At 36.3% G+C, this 12,742-nt stretch overlaps 1 protein-coding gene across 2 annotated transcripts in view; it reads right to left on the bottom strand.

Annotated features, from left to right (window-relative positions):
* Positions 1-202: 202 nt before the first annotated feature.
* LOC106542189 (epididymal sperm-binding protein 1) overlaps positions 203-12,742 on the bottom strand; it is a 15,773-nt gene continuing 3,233 nt past the window's right edge. The window contains exons 2-10 of one of the 2 annotated variants that reach the window (XM_014057847.2): positions 11,604-11,768; positions 9,960-10,124; positions 8,764-8,931; positions 7,577-7,741; positions 6,511-6,675; positions 6,134-6,289; positions 3,404-3,541; positions 1,926-2,082; positions 203-824 (exon numbers count right to left, since the gene is read on the bottom strand). In XM_014057847.2, coding sequence (XP_013913322.2) covers positions 1,946-2,082; positions 3,404-3,541; positions 6,134-6,289; positions 6,511-6,675; positions 7,577-7,741; positions 8,764-8,931; positions 9,960-10,124; positions 11,604-11,768 — 1,259 coding nt within the window. In that variant the 3' untranslated portion in view covers positions 203-824; positions 1,926-1,945. Of the gene's footprint in view, positions 825-1,925; positions 2,083-3,403; positions 3,542-6,133; positions 6,290-6,510; positions 6,676-7,576; positions 7,742-8,763; positions 8,932-9,959; positions 10,125-11,603; positions 11,769-12,742 lie in introns of those variants that run through there. The other variant, XM_014057848.2, reaches the window with a different exon arrangement.

Below are 12,742 nucleotides of genomic sequence, written 5' to 3'. Positions count from 1 at the left end.
CAAGGATGAATGTCTACCCTAAAGATACCCAAAGAGTTTTTATGGATAAGACAGACATGCCAGATATAATTACAAAGTTGCATATACCACAAATGTGTGTGATTTTTATTCGTTTATTTATTCATGCTGAAGATCCAGTTTAGTGTTAAATAGCATGCAAAGAATTGTTTGTCACAAAAAAATTGACAAGGCCAAGACAAAGTATAATTATGATCAGATTTAATTTCACCATGTGGCATAAATATGAATTCTCCCTACCTGGTTTAGTGTTATAAATGTAAAAACTTCCATTTTTCTGTCCCCACTGTCTGGGGACAAAACAGTGAAAATTTTGAAAGTATGCACAGTACATGGTTTTAGAGCTGCAAGTTGTGCAATTGATCTTTAGTTATTTCTTTTCATAGGAAAGTTAGCTCTTTCCTTAGAGAAAGAGCTAGCTTTGAAAAATAAATGATCTAGAAAGCATCTGAGAAGGAACAGGAAATGAGACAGAAAGCCAAGATAACATCGCCATCTTTAGTATAAGAAGAGACAGCAGGAAAATGTTATGCAAAATTCTTCTATTAAGCTCCATCACAACAGAATTTCCAAGTAATCCTTATGATGACTGTTTCCTGGTCTGAAATATATCAATTAGGGAATATACACATTTCCCTGCCACAACCATGTGGCAGTTATAAGCAAATAATAATAATAATTTCCCCAAAGAGTTACAAAAAAAATTTATTTCCAGATCTAGAAAGCAAGGAAAAGTCAACTTCTTTAGTATATTGGCTGTTGATAAGTTTCAGCAAGGCCTGAAGATTGGCTGGTCTACCTTTGAGCTGAAAAATACAAAGGAATGTTCAGTCAGCCTGTTTGTTGTTGTAAAGTGTCAACTCTATACATAGCTCAATCTGGAAGAGTGCAGACTGGGTAATTCAGGACAGACCAGGAGGAATAAAATAAAATCCTTTAACATCTCAAATACAAGGCAAAATATAGCTTTTCCAATGAAATGCACTGTGAAATCATATTATCATGTCTCAGGGCAGAAGATGTGGTTTCATTTGGAAGTTGTCAGATGTAATTCTTGGCATTTTCAATGAAAGGATCCAACACAGCTCCTCTCAGCCAGACTAGGAGATTTCTGCTTAAAACTTTGAATTATTAATGATCAGACTACCATTGATGATACAACTAAAGTAATTGCATGCACTCATGGAGTTTTTCTTATAGTTCCTTCACTGCATTAAATTCCTATTAAAAACAATGTTTCATAATTGCTCCTAGACCAATACTACATTAATAATATGGAACTACTAAGTAGCATTTAAATTTCCCAAGTCACTCTTTACCAGTCTTTTATAAGAAAGGTCTATAAAGGTCCATGATCAGTGTGTTATAAGCACAATATATTATAGAATGTACCTCTTCCAGTCTGATCAGTCCTCAAAGGTGAACTAGAGGAAGGATGGAAGAAGTCTGCCCTGTTCAAATATGGGAGTTAGCCACTCAGCTAATGAAGGCCAAGGGCAGAGGAAGCATAAAATAGACTGGATGTCTTCCTGCTTTAGTAACGTTGCTAAAAAGTAATGGCAATAGGCTATAGGTTATGAAAGTGCTCCAGATTTTTCCATAGGAAATACGTGCAATCTCAGGAGCATTGTTTCTACAATCTTGCTCTAATCTTTTTAATAACTCCATGAGAAAATTGATTTCAAAACATAGGTGTTATCCAAATGAATGGTACATTTATTTTTCACGACAGACCTATGGTGTCAAACCCACTAGCATAGCAGGATGTTCACAGATAAAAAGTGCATCTCTAACAGGTAGAAAATCAGCTGACAACAGAAGGACAATAAATGGGTAATGTCAGAAACTGCTGAAATGAAGATACCTTTGGTCCATCCCCATCCAATGAAAACTTTCTCAATCCCCACCTGAAATTCTTCAGTTCAATTCAACACAGAAGCCAACTATGATTGGCATCAGCATTGCCAGTGAGGGAACACCATCGTTTGTTATCAGCACGCCCATCGCTGGTACAGTTGTCATATGACTGTCCACGAAAGATAAAAGGAAAAACACAATCCGCTTCTAGATGATAAGAAGAATAAAATAAAATATGTGTTTTTTTAAAATTTTCTTGGTCTACATATCTTCTTTCTCTACAAAATGAAAAATTCAAACATTTTTTAAAACCATCTGCAAAATGTGGAGGCTACTAATTCAAAAATAAAAACTAATATAATTCATGTTTCCTTCAGTCTTCTTGCCCATTTGTACTGATGATCAATTCAAATCATAAAATATTTGCTATATGATAATTCAAGTAATTCTTGACTTATGACTGGTCTCTTAGCAGCCATTCAAAATTACAATGTCCCTCCTTAGGAGTATTTACACCCAAATTCGAAGATCCAACATCTATTACCACTACCACCACCCACAGTAATGTGACCTATGTCAAGTGGTTGGCCACCATTTCACATTTACAGAGGTTTGCAGCATATTGCAGTTACATGACCACATGTTACAATGTTTTTCCCCCCAAAAAATGGCATTTACTTCTAGTTTTCACCAAAATTCATCCATAGCAAACAAGTGGTTTGATTAACAACCATGACATTTGTTTAATGACCACTGCAAAAAAGGTCATAAAATTGGATTGGTCATGTGGGTGACCCTCTATAACAGGGGTAGTCAACCTTTTTATACCTACCACCCACTTTTGTATTTCTGGTAGTATTAAAATTTTCTAACCGCCCACCAGTTCCACAGTAATGGTGATTTATAAAGTAGGGAAGTAACTTTATAAAATGTATAAAGCAGAGTTGCAGCAAACCCCTACTGCCCACCATGAAAGCTGGAATGCCCACTAGTGGGTGGTAGGGACCAGGTTGACTACCACTGCTCTATACAATTGTCATGACCGTGATGGGAAGGCTCAAGTTGAGGAGCACCAGTATTTAAATGTGGAGCATTCATTTGAACTCTAAAAAAATGAAGTGAAGGAGAGATGCCTTACATTTAATTGCATACAAGCAAGGCAACTTCTGTATTATTTTTAAAAAAACATATATTACAAGAAAAATTGAAGGAAAAGGGAAAGACATCATGAAAATGATTTGATTGTGTGGAACGAAGATGAAGAATACATGCAGGAAAGTATAGATTTAAATATGGCAGGAAGTCCTAAAATGTACCAATTGGCAGTGTGTGTATATGAAAATAGGAATACATAAATTAAATACTGGTGGAATGGTGTTAGGTAATGTGTAATCTATTGTGACATTTTTATTTTTTTTAAAGTAAGTATATATAAAAGCATATGTTACATCTTGATTATATGAATGTTGCAGTTGGATATAACAATACAAACATAAAATAATTTCCTAACACTGTCCTTTTGGCTCACCATTGCAGAATCTCCATTTCAAACCACTTTTGTAGTCTGGAGTGGTGGCACACCAAGTTTTTCCTTCATTGTGATCCATAGTGGTACAGCTTTCATACGATTTTCCTTTATAGATGAAAGGAAAAACACAGCCTGTTTCTGAATTTTTAAAAAAAGAAAAAAGAAAAAAAGAAGAGAAAGGGCAATCAGTATTAATTTGAATTCAGTCTTCCCTTTAATAAATCATGTGAGTTCTGCCTAAATGCAGTTTTAAAAAATATTCTGAATAATATTCTGAATTATTCGTAGAAAATCCTGTTTTAGTCCAGTTTGAGGATCTCTTTCCACCAACGTAATCACAGAGATGGAGGAATTTGAATGCCTCTTTTATTCCATGACTTAGAAATGTTTATTTTGACATGAAATACTTTTTATGCTTCTGTTTTTAATGAATTAATGGGTAAAATGTATAGATTATGTCACTTCATACATTAATTTACAGAACTGTGGAGGTTATCTGTGGCAAATGAGAAAATGAAAAGCAACAGCTTCACATAATGAGATTTCTGGTGTTGATGAATCTTATTGTGGTCACCTAATGCTGGGATGCCTAATGCATCTGTGAATGGAACAGAATGGAACAGAATAGAATAGCAGAGTTGAAAGGGACTTTGGAAGTCTTCTAGTCCAACCCCCTGCTTAGGCAGGAAACCCTCTACCATTTCAGACAAATGGTTATCCAATCTCTTCTTTAAAACTTCTAGTGTTGGATAGTTCTGTAGACAATAAATTGATTCATTGTTCTAACTGTCAGGAAATTTCTCTTTATTCTAGATTGCTTCTCTCCTTGATTAGTTTCCACCCATTGCTTCTTGTTATGCCCTCAGGTGATTTGGAGAATAGCTTGACTCCCTCTTCTTTGTGGCAACCCCAGAGATATAGGAACATTGCTATTATGTCACCCCAAGTTCTTCTTCCATTAACCATTATTTATGTTTTAGTCTCCAGTCCCCTAATCATCTTTGTTGCTCTTCTCTGCACTCTTCCTAGAGTCTCCACAGCTTGGTTAATCTGAATTTATTTTCTCACACAAAATTTCAGCTTTTTAGTGGAAACCATTTAATTAAATTAGATCAAGATTTTTAAAACAAGGTGGCAACAGAGAACAGAAACTAGCAAAAACTAAAAGAAATGCCTGCATGTGACTATATAAAAAATATTTGTCCATTCATTTTATTCATTCAATGGCAGTCAGCAACTGTCTCCCACTAAAGGAGCATCTGTACAATTTATATGCAATGAGTCCATCCCTAAAGAGCCTCTTTTCCATTATAAATAGAAAATTATCTGTAATGGAGAAATCTCTTTCTTCAAATTATATGGCAGAAATGAACAAAACAAGATGACACAAGGTTTTTCAATGTGATCTTCTAATTCTTCCCAATTACAATACCAAGTCAGCATGGTCCAAGAGGGCAGTAGTTCTGGCCCACTGTAGGTCATTATATCTAGATGGTTTTAGCCTGGAAAAGTTCCCTTAAAACTACAGATTTTTCTCTGATTCCTGCTCCCTGCCTATCATCTGCCATATGGTGCTTGTACTGGACTTCATTTCAGGATACTTAGAAAGGTCAGGGAAGCTCTTGAATAACTTAAAATGTAAGTTATTCAATGTGTTAACAATATAATTACACCAGGCATTAATTCCAGGCAGACCATTAAATGTCTACATACAAAGAAAAATTTTGCATTATGTTTCTTTACAGAATTGTGGTGAGATACTGAGAGAACCTAGTACAGCAATATTCTCCCCCTCTGGAATACAACATCTGAAGAATAATCACAAATGAAGAGAAAAAGAAAAGGCAAGATACTCCATTTCAATGATAATGGGATAAATCATGATGAGCAATTTATCCTATGCATTGCTTTACTAAATCCACTTCACAAACATTCATGTTTCTTTTGGGCCATAAAATAAGCACCAAAGGTTTTTTCTTATTGTTTTTTTCATGTATGGGAGGCCCACTTCTGCTTGTTTGTGGTTGGGCAGGAGGCCGTACAACATGACAGTGCCACTGCTGTGAGGCTGTGATCCACAGCCAGGCCACTCACAGCCCGACACCTACCTCACCTCACAGTGGCAGCTCCAGCAGCCCCATCCAGCAGGACCCTATGAGACCACCAGCCTGCTTCTTCTGCTTGCTCAGAGCAGGAGGCTAAGTGAGGTGCCAGTCATTTGACCACGAGGGAGGTGGAGCTGTCCTGTGCATCCTGCACTGGCTTACCTGAGGGCCCCTGAAGCCAGGCCATCCATTCCCCCACACCTGCCTTGCCTAGCAGCCACAGCACCAGCATACTGCTCGGCCTCCTGCATTGCTGCATTGCAACTGCATTGCAGCAAGAAAACAGAAAACGTGGTGCGATGGCCATGTGGGCTCTGCTGCACATGGCTGCTGGTGCTGTTACCAAGAGACAGAATGGGCAGCCGGGAAACTGCGCAGGCTGTTAATTAGGACTTATTTGGGGATTAAGGCTTATGCATGTGTAAAACATGTTAGGGCTTATTTTCAGGATAGGTCTTATTTTGGGGAAAACAGGGAAGTTTAATAATTGTATGAAAACAAAATTATACCATCCAAAACCAATTCTCGGTCATTTTGAATGAATATGAACTTAGAATTCTCATGGGTGAAAATCAATCAATGAAAAATGTTGCTTCTCTTCACCATCCACTTTTCATTCTCTTACTTGTGATAGTACAAAAAGTGAATCTCTTATCTACATCATAGTTCTTGGTGATGGCACACCAGAGTTTTCCATCTTCTCGTCCATCGCTTGTACAGCTGTTGTAGCTCTTATCATTGTAAGTGAATGGAAAGACACATTTGTGAGTTGTGCCTGGCCCTGCATTGCAGAAAAAAAGCAGAAGAAAGAAGAAGAAAAAAGAAAGGTGAAAAAGCAAAGTTCAAAAGATGTGCAAAATGTGGGAACTAATGAAAATGAAAGGGTGTTTGTTGCAACAAAGTGCCTTCCATAGTTCAACTGTAGAATCTTTGTCATTCAGGTTTTTCAAAAATAGACCTTTTTCTAGGGCAACTAAAACACCTCCATTACTCTTTTTGTACCTGTGTCATTGCAGCACATCCATTTTTTATCCACATCATAGTTGCCAGTAGTGGCACACCACTTCTTCCCATCCCTCATGCCATTACTGATGCACGTGCTATAGGAATTGCCATTGTAGATGAATGGGAAAACACAAGTTGGTCCGTCTATCTTTGGATCTGGATCTGGATTTTAAAAGACCACAGTAGAAAAATACTCACTGGATTCAAAGGAATAACTTAAAATTGTCATGTAGAGAGAATAAAATACTATATCAAGTAGTGAAAATGCAAAATCTAAAGGAAAAATCGCACCTAATTTTGCTGCTATTTCAAATGCATGTTGGGCCAGAAATACATTGATTTCAGCTTTTCAATACTGTTAACACTTTGGAACTGGTGCTTCCTAGGGGATCAGAATCCTTGAATGGCAGTGCATCTAGTCTCTTTTTTCTTCTCCAAAGCAAAAAATGTATTAATTTTGGAAAATATAAAAAGAGACAAAGAAAGTTCCCACCAGCAGACCACCTGAGTACCTTTCTTGCAAAGAGATTCAAAAAGTCATGTCTCACTTAAAATCATGCAGTATATATTCTGCTAAGTAGAGAAGCAGCCCTTCATTCTAAATTAGCTGTTCCAGCCTGTATTTTCTAATAAGTCAGGATTCTTCTCAAATAATGGATTTTGCTGTATATTTTGTAAATTAAATCAAGGACATTAGAAATGCAATCAGGGATATTGCAATATTTGTTTGTTTTTGCTTCTTTATTCCAACATTTTTGTTTCTTCCCTCTGGAAGGACTTCTACCTACCAATTGTAGGTTCCTCCCTACTGTAAGAAGAATCTCTAAAATAAGAGAAATCAAATAAACACCACCTAAAAAGCACTTTAACCATCACACTATACTGGCTCTTAAAAAATAAACCTACAGCCACTGCCACCTACTGTCCACAGGGATAGATTTAACAAATTATTTTTAAATTGTTTTACAAGTATTTCCATTTATGATTGTTGATTTTGCCTATAAGTTCGTATTTTAAGTTTGCGTCCAGAAAGGTGTTTGTTGTTGCAATGCTGCTGTCCTACCTGTGATATTACAGTATGTCCATTTCCTATCTACATCATAGTTGCTAGTGGTTGCACACCAGCATTTTCCATTTCTCATGCCATCTGCAGTACATGTTGTATATAATTTATCTTTGTAGATGAATGGGAAGACACATGTTGGATCTTCAATATTTGGATCTGGCCCTAATAAAAAAAATCCATACAAATATTTGAAACACAAAAAAATATCCTTGTTTTATTATGCTCATCATACTAAAGACATAGCAGCAGACATGCCTTTATTGAAGGGTAGTAGGCAACTGTGGAATCAGCTACCCCCAGAGGTCCGGGCCTTACCCACTCTCGTGGCCTTCAGGAAAGCCGTTAAAACCTGGCTGTTCCAGCAGACCTGGGGCTGTTGACCTTAGTGTTAAGGTCCAGCCCCGATTAGAACGTATGTGTGTTGTGAATTTTAAACTATTTTTTTTTACTTATTTTGCTTTTCTTTTTTCGTTGTAAGCCACCCGGAGTCCTCGGGATTGGGTGGCCTATAAATTTAATAAATGAAATGAAATGAAACTGGAATGTACCCAATCTCTTGCAAAAGCCACTTACATTGATGGCCAACATGTTTATTAAGAATAAACTCTGCATGGACAAAAACAATATTTATACATAGTTCCTTCCATATCAACTATGTGCTAACTGCACCTCCAGATAGTTTGGGTTCCAATCCTCACAATCGCTTACCATTAGTCATTAATCAAGCAGTGAGAATGATGGTACATAAAATTCAAAATATTTGTAGGACATCAAGTCGCATAGTCCTATCTTAAGCCTCATCATTTAAAGTAGATATGATTGTAGTTCTTGCATAATGCCCTAGCATTTCTTTCTCCATTTCCTATACCTCCAAAATACCAGAAACATTCTAAAAGAAATCCATACAATCAGAGATTAGAATTTATCTTATGAAAATCTTATCTAGCAAGGGAGAAGCCTGACATATACATACACATACACATATACATATACATATACATATACATATACATATACATATACATATACATATACATATACATATACATATACATATACATATACATATACATATACATATACATATACATATACATATACATATACATATACATATACATATACATATATATACTTTTATACACTTTTTCCAATGGAATTATATTTATTTCTCATGAGATCACCTAATTCCTCTGAACAGAACCTCCACATTTTGTCAATATCATAGTTACTGCTGGTGGCACACCAGTATCTTCCATCACTCCGGCCATTTGTGGTACAACCAGTGTAAACCTGTTTCTTGAAGACAAATGGAAAGACGCAAGGTAGACTTTCCACATTCTCATCAGGTCCTGACAATAAGAAAGAAGAATGTGTAATTATTGAAAAACTCTTTCTAACGTATTCTTTTCTTATTTTCAGAAGTTTTTTTTAGAGTCTTAGGTATAGTTGCTTTACCAAACAATGCTTTACCCATTTTACTGTAAAGAAAATGGACTATGTCCCACAATCCCTAGATCATGGTCATGCAAGTTCCATCAGTTCAAAACCCACACTTGTACAGCTCATTAGGAATACACCCCAAAGTACAAAGCCACTGTCTATTATCTGAAGGGGCTTCAGATATGTGTTTGCAATACTGTAAGTATTTGCAGTTTAAGATACCCAGTCTGTCCATGAAAACCTTCTATATCAAAATGCAATCATAAAATGGCTGCTGCTGCATTTTGTACACCACTGCTGAGACAGTAATATAGCTAATCACATTAGGAAATGGTGTATTTTCGTAGAGTGAAGGATTGCAAAGCATTGTAATAATGCATTCCCGATTAACATGAAAATTAATGCTTATTTTTGCATTTACTGAATATTCCAACATATTTTTAGTTTTTTAAAAAAAACAAAATCTTCTTTGAAAATGTATATTTTAAATAAAAATTGTATCAACTGTATTTTGAGGTAAAAACACCTGTTCTACAATGCTTATTTAAATATATACTAGGTTGCTATACAGTAACTGGCATGTAAGTGCACACACATAAAAGATCTATTTGTCCTCTCCTATCCTATGGAAGCATAGCACAAAACTCTGGGAAGTCTGCATGAGAAGAGAACCAGAGGATCTATCTTTCTTTTTTGAGTCTGCACAGGGGACTCAAGATGATGGAAATATCCAGTCAGTCATAGTTTTGGGGATGTTTTACCATGCACACATGCATTGGACATACTCTCGATTTTTTTGATGGTCCCTACAGATGCTCCACTGTCCTTCTATATCTGACCTTCTTCAGAGCTCCTTTTATTCTCCTTTACAATTATAAAATTGTTCTTATTTATTCATTCTCCAATCTTTACATTGTACTTGATCTTCTTTTCCTACCTGTGTCATTACAATATGCCCATTTTTTATCTACATCATAACTGGTGGTGGTGGCACACCAGAATTTCCCATCACTCATGCCTTCATTAGTGCATGTACTGTAGACCTTTTTGTTGAAGATGAATGGAAATACACATGATGGACTTTGTATCATTGGATTTGGCCCTGGGTTTCAAACAAAAAGGCAAGTGAATACAAGGATACGTGATCCATTCTTACAAATAGTGAATGCCAACTTATATTCCATAAAAAGTCCATAAATAAAACCAAAATTCAGTCCCCATAATTGAAACAGTGTGCTCACATTCTTTCAAGCATTCATTTTTCTACTTTATTTCTACCTCAGGCATAGTAAGGATTCAACAGCTAAGTAAGTATTAATTGTTGCTGTGACTGGAAGGATCCTAGATGTCCTTTGTAGGTCCCATACTTCCATCTATCTATCCATCTTTCCATCCATCCACTCATCCATCCATCCATCTTCTAGCTATTCTTTTTCAATTTTTTTCTATTCCATTTACCCAGAGGGGGGAAAACAAGAAGACATTTATTCAGTCATTTAATGTTTACAAATTATGTGGAACAAAATTTGAGACTTTGTTCCTTGGGTGTTCCAGGGACATATCCTGTCATTCATTCTTAGATATACCACCTTTAAACAGATAGTATCAGAATGTTATATAGAGGCCATCTTTTCTTAAACTCTCAGAGCAGAAAGACACATACAATTTGCATTATGTCATTCTTCCATGTACAGAATTATAAATGATCTCGTCAACCCCTCCTGGAAGGAAAGATTTCTCTATTTTTATCCAGTATATATCCTGTGGGATGTTTTCAGTTACATTGACTACAGGTGGCACCATGTTACTCATTTTATCCTTATTGGTAGCCAAATATTGTTTTATAATTTGCTGTTGGTGTTAAAAGTGGTTCCTCATTCTTAGTTCAAGGTAACATTCTGGGACATTTTCTGTTGCTCTGTTTGACATCTACCTACCTTTGGGGTTCACTGACATTTCCATTCTGTTCAGTCAACAATATGTTCTGTGTATAGTATGTAGCTATCTTGCCACATGTAAAATTGAAAAAAAATCCCATGCACTCAAAGTTACCTCCCCCCTCTCTTTCCACATTCCTATGGACATCTACTCAGGAACAATTGAATATGAGCAAGCCCTTATTGCTGTAATAGTAAAGCTATGCAGAGGTGGCACGCCGTTGCCCAGGTCAGCCAGCTGGTCATCAGGTTTCCAACATGTGCATGCATACTAGCCAGCTGGTTGTTGGTCATGCACGCCTGCACACACATGCATATGCACCTTCCAGTTTCGGCACTCTGTGCCAAAAAGGTTCACCATCACTGCCTTATTACAATGTGCTTCAGATCCTTAGGAGTTCTTGTAGAAGTTATAGAAAGACACTACTAACGGTAAGCATTAATTCTAAAGCACTTGCTTATATTCAATTACCTCTTGACAGACAGGAGCAGCATCAAAGACATGATTCCATTTTCTGGTTAACATATAGAATGTGCAAAAACATGTTTCAAATATCCGTTTGTCATTCAATTCAAACATATTCCCTCATATATTTCATTATGACCCCTCCCTATTTTCTTCTTGTAACACTTCACTGCTTTACCTAAATCTTGGCAGAGCTTCAGTTTCCTATCAACATCATAATTCTGGGTTGTTGCACACCAGAATTTCCCATCTCTCCGTCCATCTGCAGTACAATTTCTGTAAAGCTTTCCCTGATAGATGAATGGGAAAATGCACGGTGGACTTTCCATGATCTCATCAGGCCCTGATATTTAAGAATACAAAAGAAGAAGGAAATTAATCAGAATTATCCTTGCAGCAAAGTAACCGCTGAGACAAGCTTTCAGTCATCTGAAGATAGAAGAATGTGCACCAAAGCACATAGTCATTCCATTTATCCGGTGGATTTATTAAATGCCTGGAAGAGAGATCACATGAAGGTACCCTGCTTGGGCTTCTTTCATTTTCTTGAAAAGTTTGGATAGATGTTTGTATGCTTAACTTGTTCTAGAGGTCCTATACTGTAAATATAGATAGGAATGAGAATTAGTTAGACCATAGAAGATAACATGTATTGCTCAAGGCTGAATTGTGGTGCCCTCTGAGCTTGGTTGCTATTAGCAGTGATAATTTTACCTAGTTTGGTAATTAAAAATCTGCAAGAAAACAGCCAACTTCAGAGAGAATTCCACATGTTAGACCTTTGCTTTGAGCAATATACAAAATTTCAATTTATCCCACACATTCAATAAATATATCATGCATGCATAAACAAAGATGGAGTGACTTCTGTTGCGTGTTTCTTTCTCTCCAATACCTATAATACCTTGTTTAATATAAAAATTGTTTCAGATTTTCATCTGATATTTCCTCAGTTTTATCTAACATAATTCACTTTTGCTGAAGCAAGCAGTACAACACAATATTCTGAAACAACTGTTTCCATAACAAAGCACAAAGTTGTAAAAATGACTACACATGAAAAACGAAAACCATATAGAATGCCATGTTGATGTACTCTATCACAATATCTGATGTAAGCATGCAACTCAGTAGACTGACATGATGGTGACATCACTCATGTGTTTTCATCCTCTGCATTATAAAAATGTTGCCCTAAAATAATGGAAGTAGGAACATGGTGTGCCACTGTTCATATTTCATGTACTAGTTTCTTTTTGGGCAACACAGAAATGATTGGAGTCATTTTTACTAAATAATTTGCTAATTATTTCCCAT

The sequence above is a fragment of the Thamnophis sirtalis genome, unplaced genomic scaffold (genome assembly GCF_051295495.1).
Source record: "Thamnophis sirtalis isolate CommonGarterSnake01/CBP01778 unplaced genomic scaffold, rThaSir2_p1.2 scaffold_4, whole genome shotgun sequence".
NCBI lineage: Eukaryota > Metazoa > Chordata > Lepidosauria > Squamata > Natricidae > Thamnophis > Thamnophis sirtalis.
The sequence above is the reverse complement of the archived record's forward strand: the minus strand, read 5'-3'. Positions and strand labels throughout refer to the sequence as shown.